Here is a 13,280-nt window from a genome sequence, read left to right on the forward strand (position 1 = left end):
TACTATGACGGAATATTATTTGGAGTAATCTTCTGAGACACACAATCCGGGCAAAATGGATTGTCAGATAATCAGTGCCCTTTCAGCACCAGGTGTTACATCACGATCATTAATATACAGGAGTATAAAAATTACAAGATGTGATGGCCGGAAGAATACAGTGTCGAACAAAACTACTGCTTTGTCCGACACTGCAGGTAAGCTAACTCCCCCAGAAAAAACACACTATATATAGTGAATATTTATTTTATTTTGCAGTTCGTTATTGACATGGGGAATTAAGTGCGCTATTACGATATGATATTGCAACATGTGACGCTATATGTAGTTATTCCCTAATCAATAAGTTACACTATTTTAAGTAGAAAATTGCATTCATTGTTTTTGGCTATCTCAGTTCATCCCTTCGTCTACATTGTACGATTTCAATTTTAATATTGCGGAGTGTACACACCCACGGAGGGATAGCCTGAGGGAGTTCAATGAACTGATGTACTCAAATTCGTGGAGTAGCCAGACTTTTGTCATGAGATAGCAACTTTATGTTGACTACCGAAAGAGTTCAGCGATTTTAATTCACCCTACTACAAAGAACCATTAGGTACATAATTCCCGTCCGGAACTAATCTGCAGCCATAGGCAATCCTTACGCTGATGGTGGGTACACTTTTATCATCATTATCATCATCATTTTAGTTTATCACTCCGTCCTTTATCATATGATTATATAAGCTTAATCAACCGTCATACTTTCGTGGATTTTCTCTATTGGAACGAGTTTTTTTTTATCAAACCCCGAGGAACTGTGCTTTAACTATAAACGATTCTATGATTTGACAGTGTTTCAATTTTGAACAAAACATCAACATTTTATTACGAACACTTGCATTTACTGGAATCACTGTTATAAAAATGCACTAAATTCCATCCAAACTTTGAACAGTTCGTTTATTGCACTTTCATATGTCTATCATACTCATCACTTGTAGATGGCGCTATCAGTCATCTCTATAATAAGAAACGAATACCACATCTCCACCGGCACTCATCAAGCATTGACCCTAAAATAAAATAAATAGACGTTCGATCGTGAAATTTAAACGCAAATAACTAATATCACTAACCTGATTTTTATGCAAATTGTCCACTAATACTAGTTCTGTCATGTAAAACGATACCATTGCATTACCACCAAGGGATGTAACATGTGCTCGCACCACCGCTAGGACCTCCGTAATGAAGCTGTGTACAAATCCACTCAGTCCGCCGTTTTCTTTCACTGCGGTGCATTCTCTTATAAAGAAAAAGTCTAAATTTCCTAAATATTTCTCTATACGTCCACCCGGAACATAGCTGAGAGGTGTGATGTCGACGCCATAGCGTTCCTTTAACGGCATCTTGAATGTTAACGAAAAAAAAAAATATTACCCTATCAGAAAATGTGGAAACGATATCTCAAGTAATTCATACAGTGGGTAATGTCATTCAATACGCTCACGCACACCAAATTATATCAGTTTAATAAAATGCTGACCACACAAAAACATTCAATGTTGAAAAAAAGACAGAATAAGGCACTATAGGACCATAGAACCGTAACGATTGTGGGATTAACCGGCGGACACCCAGCAGGCAACGCAGTGGACAGGCCAACACCGAAAGCGGACGGAATTAACCCGGGGAAATCGCGATAACGAAGGAAATAAAACTTTACTCGTGCCGACTACAAAGAACGTGTTTATTATACGGTCTGTTACATGGGAGTGAAAATTTTCTTCGATCTGCTTGAACTTTTTCTCTTCTGCAAGAATGATTGCAGCACAGTGGCGCCCGGTAAAAATATTGCCCCTACTTGTACACTTTTAACACTCCTCCTCAATATTTTTCTCTTCTTCCGGCCGATGTCACGACTTCCGTCAACCCCATGGCTTCTGCAAACTTCTTCTGCTTCACGGGTCCTAACGGCTTCGTGAGGATGTCGGCTGTCATATTCTCCGAAGGACAGAACTTCAGCTTCACCAAACCTTTCACGCACATATGCTTCGTGTTGTAGAACATGCGCGTATCGATGTGCTTCGACCTGCGGGAAACGCGCTCCATGTCGACGAACTCTATACAGCTCCTGTTGTCTTCGTACAACACGGTAGGACCGCACTGTCTAGCACCCATCTCGTCCAAGATCCGACGCAGCCACACAAGTTCTTTGCAAGCTTCTGACACCGCTATATATTCTGCCTCCATGCTGGAAAGCGAAACACTGGACTTTTTTCGACTGGCCCAGCTGATGGAAGCTTCGCCAAGCAGGAACAAATATCCTGTGTTCGATTTGCGATCCACCGTGTCTCCGCTCCAGTCAGCATCGCAGTATCCACTCAAGCACAGCGGTTTGCCGCGCTCTGCATACAGTCGTAGCTTGCTGCCACTGGTCTTCACGAGATATTTCACCACACGCTTCAACTCATTCCAATCTACTTCTGTCGGCTGACTAATCCTTCTGCACAACAGTGACACACTTGCCGCTACGTCCGGGCGTGTATTCACTGCGACGTAGAGAAGTGCACCAGCAAGACTTCGGTATCGTTTGTTATCTGGCAGCTCCTTACTTCCTTCGCGACTTCTGTAATATCCGACGTCGATCGGCACACTCGAACCTTTGGCATGTTCGAGGCCGAATCGCGACGCCACTTTGTTGATGTAATTCTCTTGATCCATATAGTAGAATCCCTTCTTGTCCTTGGTAATCCGGATGCCCAGAAAATAGCCAATCTCTCCCAACGACGACAGAGTAATCTTCTTCCGCAGCGCGTATTCGACAGCATGAACGTCCGTGTCGGTCATCCCGGCGACGATCATATCATCCCAGACAACCAGTCATCGTATAAGATGTTGCATAAGATGATAAAGTGGAGGCTTTATGCGTACATGCCTCCATTTAGGCGCATGTAAAATGTACGCATATCGCCTCTACTTTAACATCTTATGCAACATCTTATACGATGACTGGTTGTCTGGGATCGACGTGCAGCATCAAATAGACGAAACCTCCTCCTTCCGAACGTTTGACGTACAAACAGGGATCCGATCTAGACTGATCGAAGCCCAAACATTTCAGTAACTCGCTAATTGTAGTGTTCCAAATCCTGGCAGCTTGCTTTAAGCCGTACAGGCTGCGCTTCAACCTGCACACAAGCTTTTCCTTTCCTTACCACGACACGAACCCCTTCGGCTGCTGCATGTAAATTTCATCTTCTAGCTTTCTGTGTAGATACGCCGACTTGACGTCTAGATGGCGAACGGTCATCTTCTTGTGTCCAGCCACTGTCAACAGAATCCGCAATGTCGCCTGGCTAGCGACCGGGGTAAATACGGCATCGTAATCGACCCCATAACGCTGTGAAAAGCCCTGGGCTACGAGGCGGGCCTTAAACCGCGAGACTTTACCGGAACTGTCCTCCTTCTTCTTGTATATCCATTTACAGCCGATGGGTACTCGGCCGGCCGGCAGCTGAACCAGTGACCAGGTATCGTTCCGCATCAACGCGTCGTATTCTTCAGCCATTGCGGCCTTTGAGGCATGTCGGACTTCGGATACAGAGATATATCTTCACAACGCGACTACTCGGTGTGGAGTTACGAATAGGAATGAATTTTATTTTACTTGACACTTAAGAACTAAGTTTTGAGTACAGCAGAAAATAGGAAGTAGGTAGGTTAAACAAGAATGGCAGAACGACGCGCTAGAGTTGTTTGGTAAACTACTCGAGTCTTGCATATGCGTGTAATTTATTGCGCGCATATGGAAGCACTTTAAGAAGGTTATGGAAACAAGGAAAAGGTTTCGTTACTGACTGCATGTTTTGGTAGGCAAAGAATTTGGATGGAGGTTTCGGGTTTTTTGTGTCACGCTGAGAAAGTGTTTAATTTATGACGGAAAGTTATATTGTTTTATGATGAAGTCCGAGAAATGTTGAAACGAGATTTGTGGGAGAACTGTGCCACGACACCTCCCTCCTTAGGAAGAATGGTGTAACCATTCTAAATTTTGAGACAAATTATAGGCTTTATGCGGTCGTTTTAGCATTCTGTTATTCTTGATTTTTCAGGATTTTTGCTTAATTAATCTTGTTCGATGGACTTTCAAAATATTAGCAGTTGTTTGATGTTTTATAGTAGCATTTGATTCATCTAGATCTATTATTATATAGGGACCATCTTGTACAATATCTAATTTTCTTCTATTTTCCAATTTTAAATACACTTTATCTCCAATGCTCAATTTTGTTGGTGTTACATCTTTATTTGCTTCTTCTGTTCTTGATAGTTTGACATTCTCGATTTTTCTTAGGATTTCATTGTGTATAAACTGTAGTTTATATCTTATTTCATTTACGTATGAGTCGTGGTTATAAATAGGAGTGATTTGGTCTAGATTTATCTGATCAAATGTATTTACGGGCTTTCCAAATACTATTTCAAAAGGGCTGTAATTGTGTTCCGAGTTGGGAGTAGTATTATAACTAAAGCAGTAAAAAGATAACCATTCATCCCAATTATCTTTAAGATCGTTGACAAAGATTCTCAGATATTCGTTTAAACATCTGTGATTCCTTTCCAACGCTCCCAAAGTTTGTGGGTGATATGCTGTTGCTAGAATGCGATCGATATTGAGCAGTTTACAAACTGATTCAAAGATACCTTTGTACTCTGTACCTTGATCTGTTCGAATTGCTTTCATTGGTCCGTATATCAAAATACATCCTTCCACTACTGCTCTGGCAATCGTGTCAGCTGATTTATCCGGAACAGGTATAGCTATGACGTATTTACTCAGATCGCATTGTATAGTAACTGCGTATCTGTTTCCTTTGCTACTCATTGTGAATGGTCCAATCGTATCTATTGCAACTATGTCGAATGATTTGCATGGAGTTGAAGTTTTTATCATTTTACTTTGAACCGACGAAAAATGTTTGTTCCTTTTACAAATTTCGCAGGATTTGACATATTTAGTAACTAAATATTTCATATTTGACCAAATATATAAATTTTTCAATTTTTTGTACAATCGGTTAATACCAACATGACCTCCGATTGGTGTACTATGGTAATGTTGTAAAATAGCTTGAATTTCGTTTGGGTTGTTTATTTTTCTAGGAGGATGATAAATGATAATTTTAATATTTTTCAAAACTTGATTTCCTATTGTTTTGAAATCATTGATACTTATATAATTAAATATGGTATCGCTAGTCGAAATAGCAATACACTCATTTTCGATTTTATTTTGTTTCATTAATTGTAGGGTACCCTTTTCAATCAGCTTAAATATTTCTGGCAAGTTAACATTGTTAATTGTGAGACCTAACGCTAGAGTTAGACTCGTTTTGAAATTTTTTTCGAGAAGAATTGCCATAGTTGATTTATTTTTATTTTGATGTAATGAAAATTGCAATTTTTTTTGTTTATGTATTTGTTCATTGCTAACTGCTTCATACACGTGGAGTTGATCAGGCTCCGGTACTCTGCTTTGTATGTTATTGTTGACTAAACAAGGTTTGCGTAGCATTGACCTGGTCTGTACTTGTAAAATGTTAATTGACTTTAATTTATCTGATGTAATATTAATTCTAGACAATGCGTCAGCCACAACGTTACTTTTACCTGGGACGAACTCTACTTCAAAGTCGAATTCTTCGAGATCAATCCTCATTCGCGTCAACTTTGAAGAAGGGTTCTTCATTCCAAAGAGGTAAACTAACGGTCGGTGATCAGTACGCACCAAAAATTTACGACCTAATAAGTAGGGTTGATAATGCATGATAGCCCAGTGAATAGCGGCTAATTCTTTCTCAATGATGTGCTTATTTGCTTCGCCTTTTGTAAACGCGCGACTGGCGAAAGAAACAGGTAGATCATTGCTTCCATGCATTTGGGACAAAACTGCCCCGCAAGCGAAATCTGATGCGTCTGTAGTCAATATAAATGGTTTTTGATAATCTGGATACTGTAATATTTGTGGTGAAAGTAGCATAGTCTTTAATGTTTCAAAGGCGGACTTGCATTGTTCTGACCACACAAAAACTGTATTTTTTCTTAATAATTTGTTCAAAGGACAACAAATATTTGCAAAACCAGGAATAAATCTCCTGTAATAATTACACATGGCTACAAAACTTCGAACTTGGTCTGCGTTTTGAGGTTGTGGGTAATTTTTTATTACATCAAATTTTGAATTATCAGGCAAGATACCTTTATCAGTGATTTTATGACCTAGAAATGTAACTTCTGCTTTGAAAAAATTACATTTTGAAGGGTTCAGTTTCAGGTTTCTTTGCCTGAAACATTCGAAAACATTCCTCAAGTTTTTCAGATGGTGTTCAATTGAACAACCTACGACAATAACATCGTCAATGTACAAGAATGCACACTCGGGACTCAAGCCACTGAGTGCTATTGACATCATTCGTTGGAAACTGTTTGGGCTTATATTTAGTCCAAACGGCAATCTTTTATACTGAAAATGTCCACGTTCCTGCAACGAGAACGCGGTGAACTCTCTGGAATTTTTCTCGATCTCAATCTGGTGAAAACCTGACATGAGATCAAGCGTCGAAAAATATTTGGCTCTGCCAAGTTGATCGAGAATATCGTCAATCCTTGGAAGAGGAAATTTATCCGCAAGCAATTTTTTGTTCAATTGACGAAAATCAACTACTAATCTCCATTTCTTTTCGGAAGTAGTTGACTTCTTGGGAACAAGTAATAATGGTGAGTTGTAACTAGACACCGAAGGTTCAATTATATCGTTTGCAATTAAATTATCTACTTGACGACAGATTTCTTCCTTGTGACACTGTGCATTCCGGTAGTTTTTAATGTATACCGGTGATTTATCTTTTAGGCTAATTTTTTGTTGATAAAAATTGTTACACGTTAATAAATCATCCTTTAAACTAAATATATCATTGTATTCGTGACATAATTGTTGTAAAGATTGTTTGGCGGATGCAGGTATATCGTTAAAATTTAGTTCTGCATTCAATTTTTCGATTCTATCTGTATTATTACAGTCAATTTTAGCTATGTAAAAGTCGTTAAGATTGGAAGTTTTTAAATTAAAATTTGCAAGTTGCACAGGATATTCATTAGTGTTTATAATTTTAGCATAAGGTGCGGAACTATTCACAATGGCGTTGGCACAAAACACGCCTGGTGCAAGCTCAGCGGAATTAATTATGACATCTCCATGAACATTAAAATTGTTTATCAATCTAAATACTTCAGATCTAGCTGGTATCCACGCAGACCCATTTAGATTATTGCAAATTGGGATTTCAAGTCGGATGTTATTTACGTATGCTGCTAAAATCCACGTATCGTAATTTATTTCACATCGGTCCTGTCACGGTCGCCATGAGGCATGTCGGACTTCGGATACAGAGATATATCTTCACAACGCGACTACTCGGTGTGGAGTTACGAATAGGAATGAATTTTATTTTACTTGACACTTAAGAACTAAGTTTTGAGTACAGCAGAAAATAGGAAGTAGGTAGGTTAAACAAGAATGGCAGAACGACGCGCTAGAGTTGTTTGGTAAACTACTCGAGTCTTGCATATGCGTGTAATTTATTGCGCGCATATGGAAGCACTTTAAGAAGGTTATGGAAACAAGGAAAAGGTTTCGTTACTGACTGCATGTTTTGGTAGGCAAAGAATTTGGATGGAGGTTTCGGGTTTTTTGTGTCACGCTGAGAAAGTGTTTAATTTATGACGGAAAGTTATATTGTTTTATGATGAAGTCCGAGAAATGTTGAAACGAGATTTGTGGGAGAACTGTGCCACGACAGCCTTCCACAAATCCTGCTCGGAACTGCTCACTGCCTCTTCGTAGGTGTCGGGTTCTCCTTCTATGGATTACCGGCAGGGAGTGCGTTCAATGCTGGTCAGCAGGAGTAAAAACATTTTATTTTGTATGGCGAAAAGCATCTAAACTCGAATTTCTCGAAATGAAAAGATTTTATAGAAAAAATATTTGGTAAGCACCAAACCGGTCATCATTGTGCACAACCGCTACAAAATATTTTTTCGAATAATGTGTTCCACTTCGAGAAATACACCTTTAGATGCTATTCGCCATACAATATTTTTGCGATTTACTTTTAGCGATTTTTCGCGCATAGAAGCTAGCGCCTCATTGGTCGATGCGGAGAGTAGGAAAACAGCCAAAGCATTTAATCCATTGCTATAGCTACATCGACTTCGTTATCGTCGAACCTCTTCGGAAGCACTCCACGTGTGCTTCGCTTCGGCGGCGGCTGCTGTCCGCCGACTGCGCCTTCCTCCTCATCCGGATCGTAGAACTCCGAATCCGACTCCTCCTGAAGCACTGGCTCCTGCTGATGTTGCTCCGGTTCGACCGGATTTTCCGCCTCCGCTGGTTCCTCATCGCTATCAACGTCGAGCTCCACCAACTGTTCGTGGCAGCCGGCGACCGGTTTGCGCTGTTCCAAAGATCCATCTCCCAGCTCGATGTATCTTGCATCCCGACTGATCGTAATTTGATCGTTTTCCGGGTCCAGGAATCGAAACGCCTTCCTATCGTCGCAGTAGCCAACGAAGAGCAACTTTCGAGCCTTGCTGTCCAGTTTGGTCCATTTTACATCCGGGACGTGGACGTATGCCGGGCTCCCAAATACTCGCAGATTCTTCAACGAAGGTTTCCTGCCGAACCATTTCTCGATAGGCGTTGATTCGACAGATCGTGAAGGCAACCTGTTCTGGAGGTATCCAGCGGTCATGATTGCCTCACCCCAGTACTTCTTGGGAAGCCCTGCGTCCAACAACATGCACGTTGCCATTTCCTGTAGGGATCGGTTTTTACGTTCCGCCACGCCATTTTGTTGTGGGGAATACGCGGCCGTAAACTGAGCCCGGATGCCCTCCCGCTCATAGAAATCCTTCAGCTCCTTATTGGCGTATTCTCCCCCACCATCGGAACGTATTACGCCGGGCGCTCGACCAAATCGCGTTTTGACGTGCGCTACGTAACGTTTGATGCACCCCGCCGCATCCTACTTCTGCCTGAGCAGACAGACCACAGTATAGCGACTGTATTCGTCTATGAGGGTCATCAAGTATCTGCAACCCCCTGGCGTGACATTGCTCATAGGACCGCAGACGTCCGTAAGAACTACGTCGAGTATACGAGCAGCACGGTTCTGTGCTTGTTTAGGAAAAGGGAGTCTAGATAATTTAGCTGTTAGGCAGTGCTCGCATACATGCCTGATCCCGCAATCGTGCATACTGAATCCCTCGCAGAGTTTCTCCTCCTGAATGCGTTGCAGCACTGCCGGATCCCGATGGCCGAACCGGCGATGCCACGTATGCTGGCAGTCCGGCAGATGCCGAGCCTCCTTACTCAGCCGCGCATCCGCTGCCGTCTTCAGGATGAACAAATTTCCACACAGCTCTGCCGCAGCAACCACTTTTCCGTCTTCATTCACAACACTGCACCGCGACGCCTCAAACTTCACGCTCAAACTTCTCTGGGTTAGCTTTCGCACTGATACCAGTCCGCCTTCCAAGGTCGGAATGAAAAGCACTTATTTGAAAAAAATGTCCACTACTTTTCCTTCACCGTCGACGCACTTGACCGAACCTTCAACGACACCAGCTGACGTGGTTACCGAACCATCCGCGAGAATCACTTTGATCTTCACACTTTCGTCCAACTTGTCGAAGAAGTCCTTGTCGCTAGTCATATGACTAGAACACCCGCTGTCGACGTACCAGCAGCCTTTGCGCCGACTGCCTCCAGCTGCGAAGCAAATCGGTACATCTTTCTCCACTGCTTTCTTCGCCTTGTTTCCGGAAGGCTTCACTTTGTGTTCGGCATCGCTCTTCTGTTGCGATTTCAGCAGACGGCAATCGCGCCGGAAATGTCCCGGTTTCCGGCAGTGGTAGCAGATCATCTCCTTATCCTTGCTCCGAGTCTTCATGGCTTTCTCCGAAACGTCCCCTGATCGTTCCACGCGGCGCTGGTGCTCGTCGAGAAGCTTCTGTTTGACCAGCTGCAGCGTCTGGTCAGCATCGGGTCTGCTTTCCAATGCCGTTATCAGACCTCCGTACGATTCAGGGAGACTGCGATAGAACATCGCAATCTTGAGCGGTGTTTCCAGAGCTTGACCGGCTGTGGCTAAGCGGTCGAAAAGCTCTTCGAGATCGTAGAGATGTTTCTCGATGTCTCCTCCCTCAGCCATGTTGAGACTACAAATCCGCCGCAGCAGTGCCACCCGCGACGTCATCGTCACTTTCTCGTGGAAATCCTGGAGCACTTTCCACACCTCCGCCGCTGTAACGCATCCCGCACTAAATTTAGCTGACTATCTTCGACGTACAGAACGATAGTAGCTAGCGCCTTCTGGTCACGTTTCAGCCACTCGTCGGTTGCCGGTTCCGGCTTTGGCTCCGACACGACCGACCATAAATCTTCGCGCTTGAGAAGCATCTCCATGCGCTGCTTCCAGACGGGATAGTTCTGGTTACTTAATCGCGAAAACAAATATTTCTCGCTCATTTTCAGTTCTTTTCGTACACCCGCGATCGAACGAAAACGCCAGGGATAGGGTGCGACTCAAAACTCTTTGCGTGCCGCACACGCTGCTACGAGACAGCACAACAAACTAGAAGGAGACGAGTACGCGCAATCGGTTGTGTGTTGCTCGCTTACTTTGCCGCGCGCTGGAGCTCTCCTGTCTCTCACGCTCTGTCGTATGCACTCTCTCGGTGCTTGTCTCCGTGTTTTGCACTTGGCTTGATGCTACGCATGATTGGCAAAAATTCGTATCAAACAACCCATCACTTGTCAACCCTTGACAAGCTTAACAACTTTGCCGAAAACACAAACTCTTCAATTAATTTATTAAGTGATTTTTTCTGTTTGGTGACAAGCACAGTCCCAAGCACCGAGCATTACTCCCTGCGCCGTAGAGCTAGTGCTGCGATTGTCTCTCGCACAATTACGAAAGCTCTCACTCATACGTCTCTGTCTCTCGGCAAAACGGGAGACAAGCACTTGAGATTGTGTGAAACACATGCTTTTTTCGCACCGCACGGTGCATGCCGCCAATCCCTGGAAAACGCGCACAAAGTTTTTCACTTTCGCTCACGCGCACCGAGCGAGTTATTGTGCGTTTAGCACTAAATTGATTTCCGAAAAAACTTCATTGACTTCCGCTGCCTTTCCTATGCGTTAAACATTACGTCGGAAGTAGTGCGCTGTATAGAAAACCAGATTTACTGTACAGCGCACTACTTCCGACGTTACGTTTAACGCATAGGAAAGGCAGCGGAAGTCAATGAAGTTTTTTCGGAAATCAATTTAGTGCTAAACGCACAATAGAGTCTCGAGCAAACTTGTCTCGACTTGTTCGCACTCACGACGACGGTGACGACGAAATTTACACAGTCCAATTGAGTCCAATCACTGTGGTTATTCGCCGAGCGACATAACCTCAATCTCGAAAACGCACTTTCGCACAAACACTTTCTGTTCCAGTTCCCCCACACGGCCTGCAGCCCATAACCTGTGGGATTAACCGGCGGACACCCAGCAGGCAACGCAGTGGACAGGCCAACGCCGAAAGCGGACGGAATTAACCCGGGGAACTCGCAATAACGAAGGAAATAAAACTTTACTCGTACCGTGACTCGTACCGACTACAAAGAACGTGTTTATTATACGGACTGTTACATGGGAGTAAAAAATTTTTTCGATCTGCTTGCACTTTTTCTCTTTTCTGCAAAAATGATTGCAGCACAGTGGCGCCGGGTAAAAATATTGCCCCTACTTGTACACTTTTAACAACGATCTGTACAAATTTTATGCAGCAATCCATAGGGCACTGTTCACAAATTACGTAGGTAACGCTTTAGGGGGAGGGGCGGGCCGATGGCCAAGCGTAACGGTTCATACAAAAATTTTAGGATTTTTATACAAAAAGCATTACGGATGGGGAAGGCGGGTAAAAAATGTCGATTTTAGCGTTATGGGTAGTACGCAGATCGCAAAAAATTTCTTGGCCTTTCTCGATGCGTGGGAAATTCAGGCAAAGAATCGTTCAAGAAATAAGAAAGCGCCGTCTTAATATTCCGGATCCTAGTACGGAGCTGAAACAAAACGTCAAATCAAATGGGGCTTGCTGCATTGAATTTCTTGACCATTCCGGTCACTGAAAAAAAAAACAACTAACAATCACTCATTTAACAGGCACAATGGACTACCCGCTTGGCGCACACCCACAGTTGATCAGCAGGAGTAAATCCATTTAATTTTGTATGGTGAAAAGCATCTGAACTTGAAATACTTGAAATAGAAAGCTTTTGCCGAAAAAATATTTAGTAGGCTTAATAGTAGTCACTATTGTGCACAACCACTACCAAATATTTTTTCGAATAATGTATTCCACTTCGATAAATTTGCCTTTAGATACTATTCGCCATACAATATTTTCACGATTTACTTTTTCACGCTAAGAAAATGTTACTCTAAAATGAGTAAGATTCACACAAAACTGAGCTCAACTGGAACAGCTAAAAAAATGAGTAAATTGCATTTCCAGGGATAGCGCTGGCCCAAGTGCAAAAATCCAAACAGTTTAAGCCGTATAATATTCTTCACATCAGCAAGAATATCATACGACTTAAACTGATGAGATTTTCGCACTTGGGCCAGCGCTATCGCTGGAAATAAAATTTACTCATTTTTGAGTTGTCCCACTTTAGTTCCAAAATGAGTGAATTTTCTGACCGTGTAGCGATTTTTCACGCATAGAAGCTAGCGCCACATTGGTCGGACATTTCTTCGGAGATTCCTGCTAGATTTTCTTCGGGGATCCTTCGCGGATTTCTTCCGGGAATTCCTCTTAGAATTCCTCCGGGGATTCTTCCTAAAATTCCTTCGGAGTTTCCTGCTGGAATACCTTATGGGCTTCCTCTTGGAAATGGACTACCCGCTTTGCGCGCAGCCACAGTTGATCAGCAGGAGTAAATCAATTTAATTTTGTATGGCGAAATGCATCTAAACTCGAATTACTTGAAATAGAAAGCTTTTCCCGAAAAAAATATTTGGTAGCCTTAATAGTGGTCACCATTTGAGCACAACCACTACCAAATATTTTTTCGAATAATGTGTTCCACTTTGAGAAATTTGCCTTTAGATTGTATTCGCCATACAATATTTTTGCGATTTACTATTAGCGATTTTTCGCGCATAGAAG

At 42.6% G+C, this 13,280-nt stretch overlaps 1 protein-coding gene across 2 annotated transcripts in view; it reads right to left on the reverse strand.

Moving 5' to 3' along the window:
- Nucleotides 1-230: 230 nt before the first annotated feature.
- Nucleotides 231-13,280, reverse strand: part of LOC109432808 (C2 domain-containing protein 5) — a 70,507-nt gene continuing 57,457 nt past the window's right edge. For both annotated transcript variants that reach the window (XM_062858679.1, XM_019709153.3), the window contains 2 exons: nt 1,125-1,397; nt 231-1,061 (listed from right to left, as the gene is read on the reverse strand). In XM_062858679.1, the coding sequence (XP_062714663.1) occupies nt 999-1,061; nt 1,125-1,397 (336 nt within the window). In that variant the 3' untranslated portion in view covers nt 231-998. The remainder of the gene's footprint in view (nt 1,062-1,124; nt 1,398-13,280) is intronic.

Source organism: Aedes albopictus, chromosome 3 (genome assembly GCF_035046485.1).
Source record: "Aedes albopictus strain Foshan chromosome 3, AalbF5, whole genome shotgun sequence".
In the NCBI taxonomy this organism is placed as follows: Eukaryota; Metazoa; Arthropoda; class Insecta; order Diptera; family Culicidae; genus Aedes; species Aedes albopictus.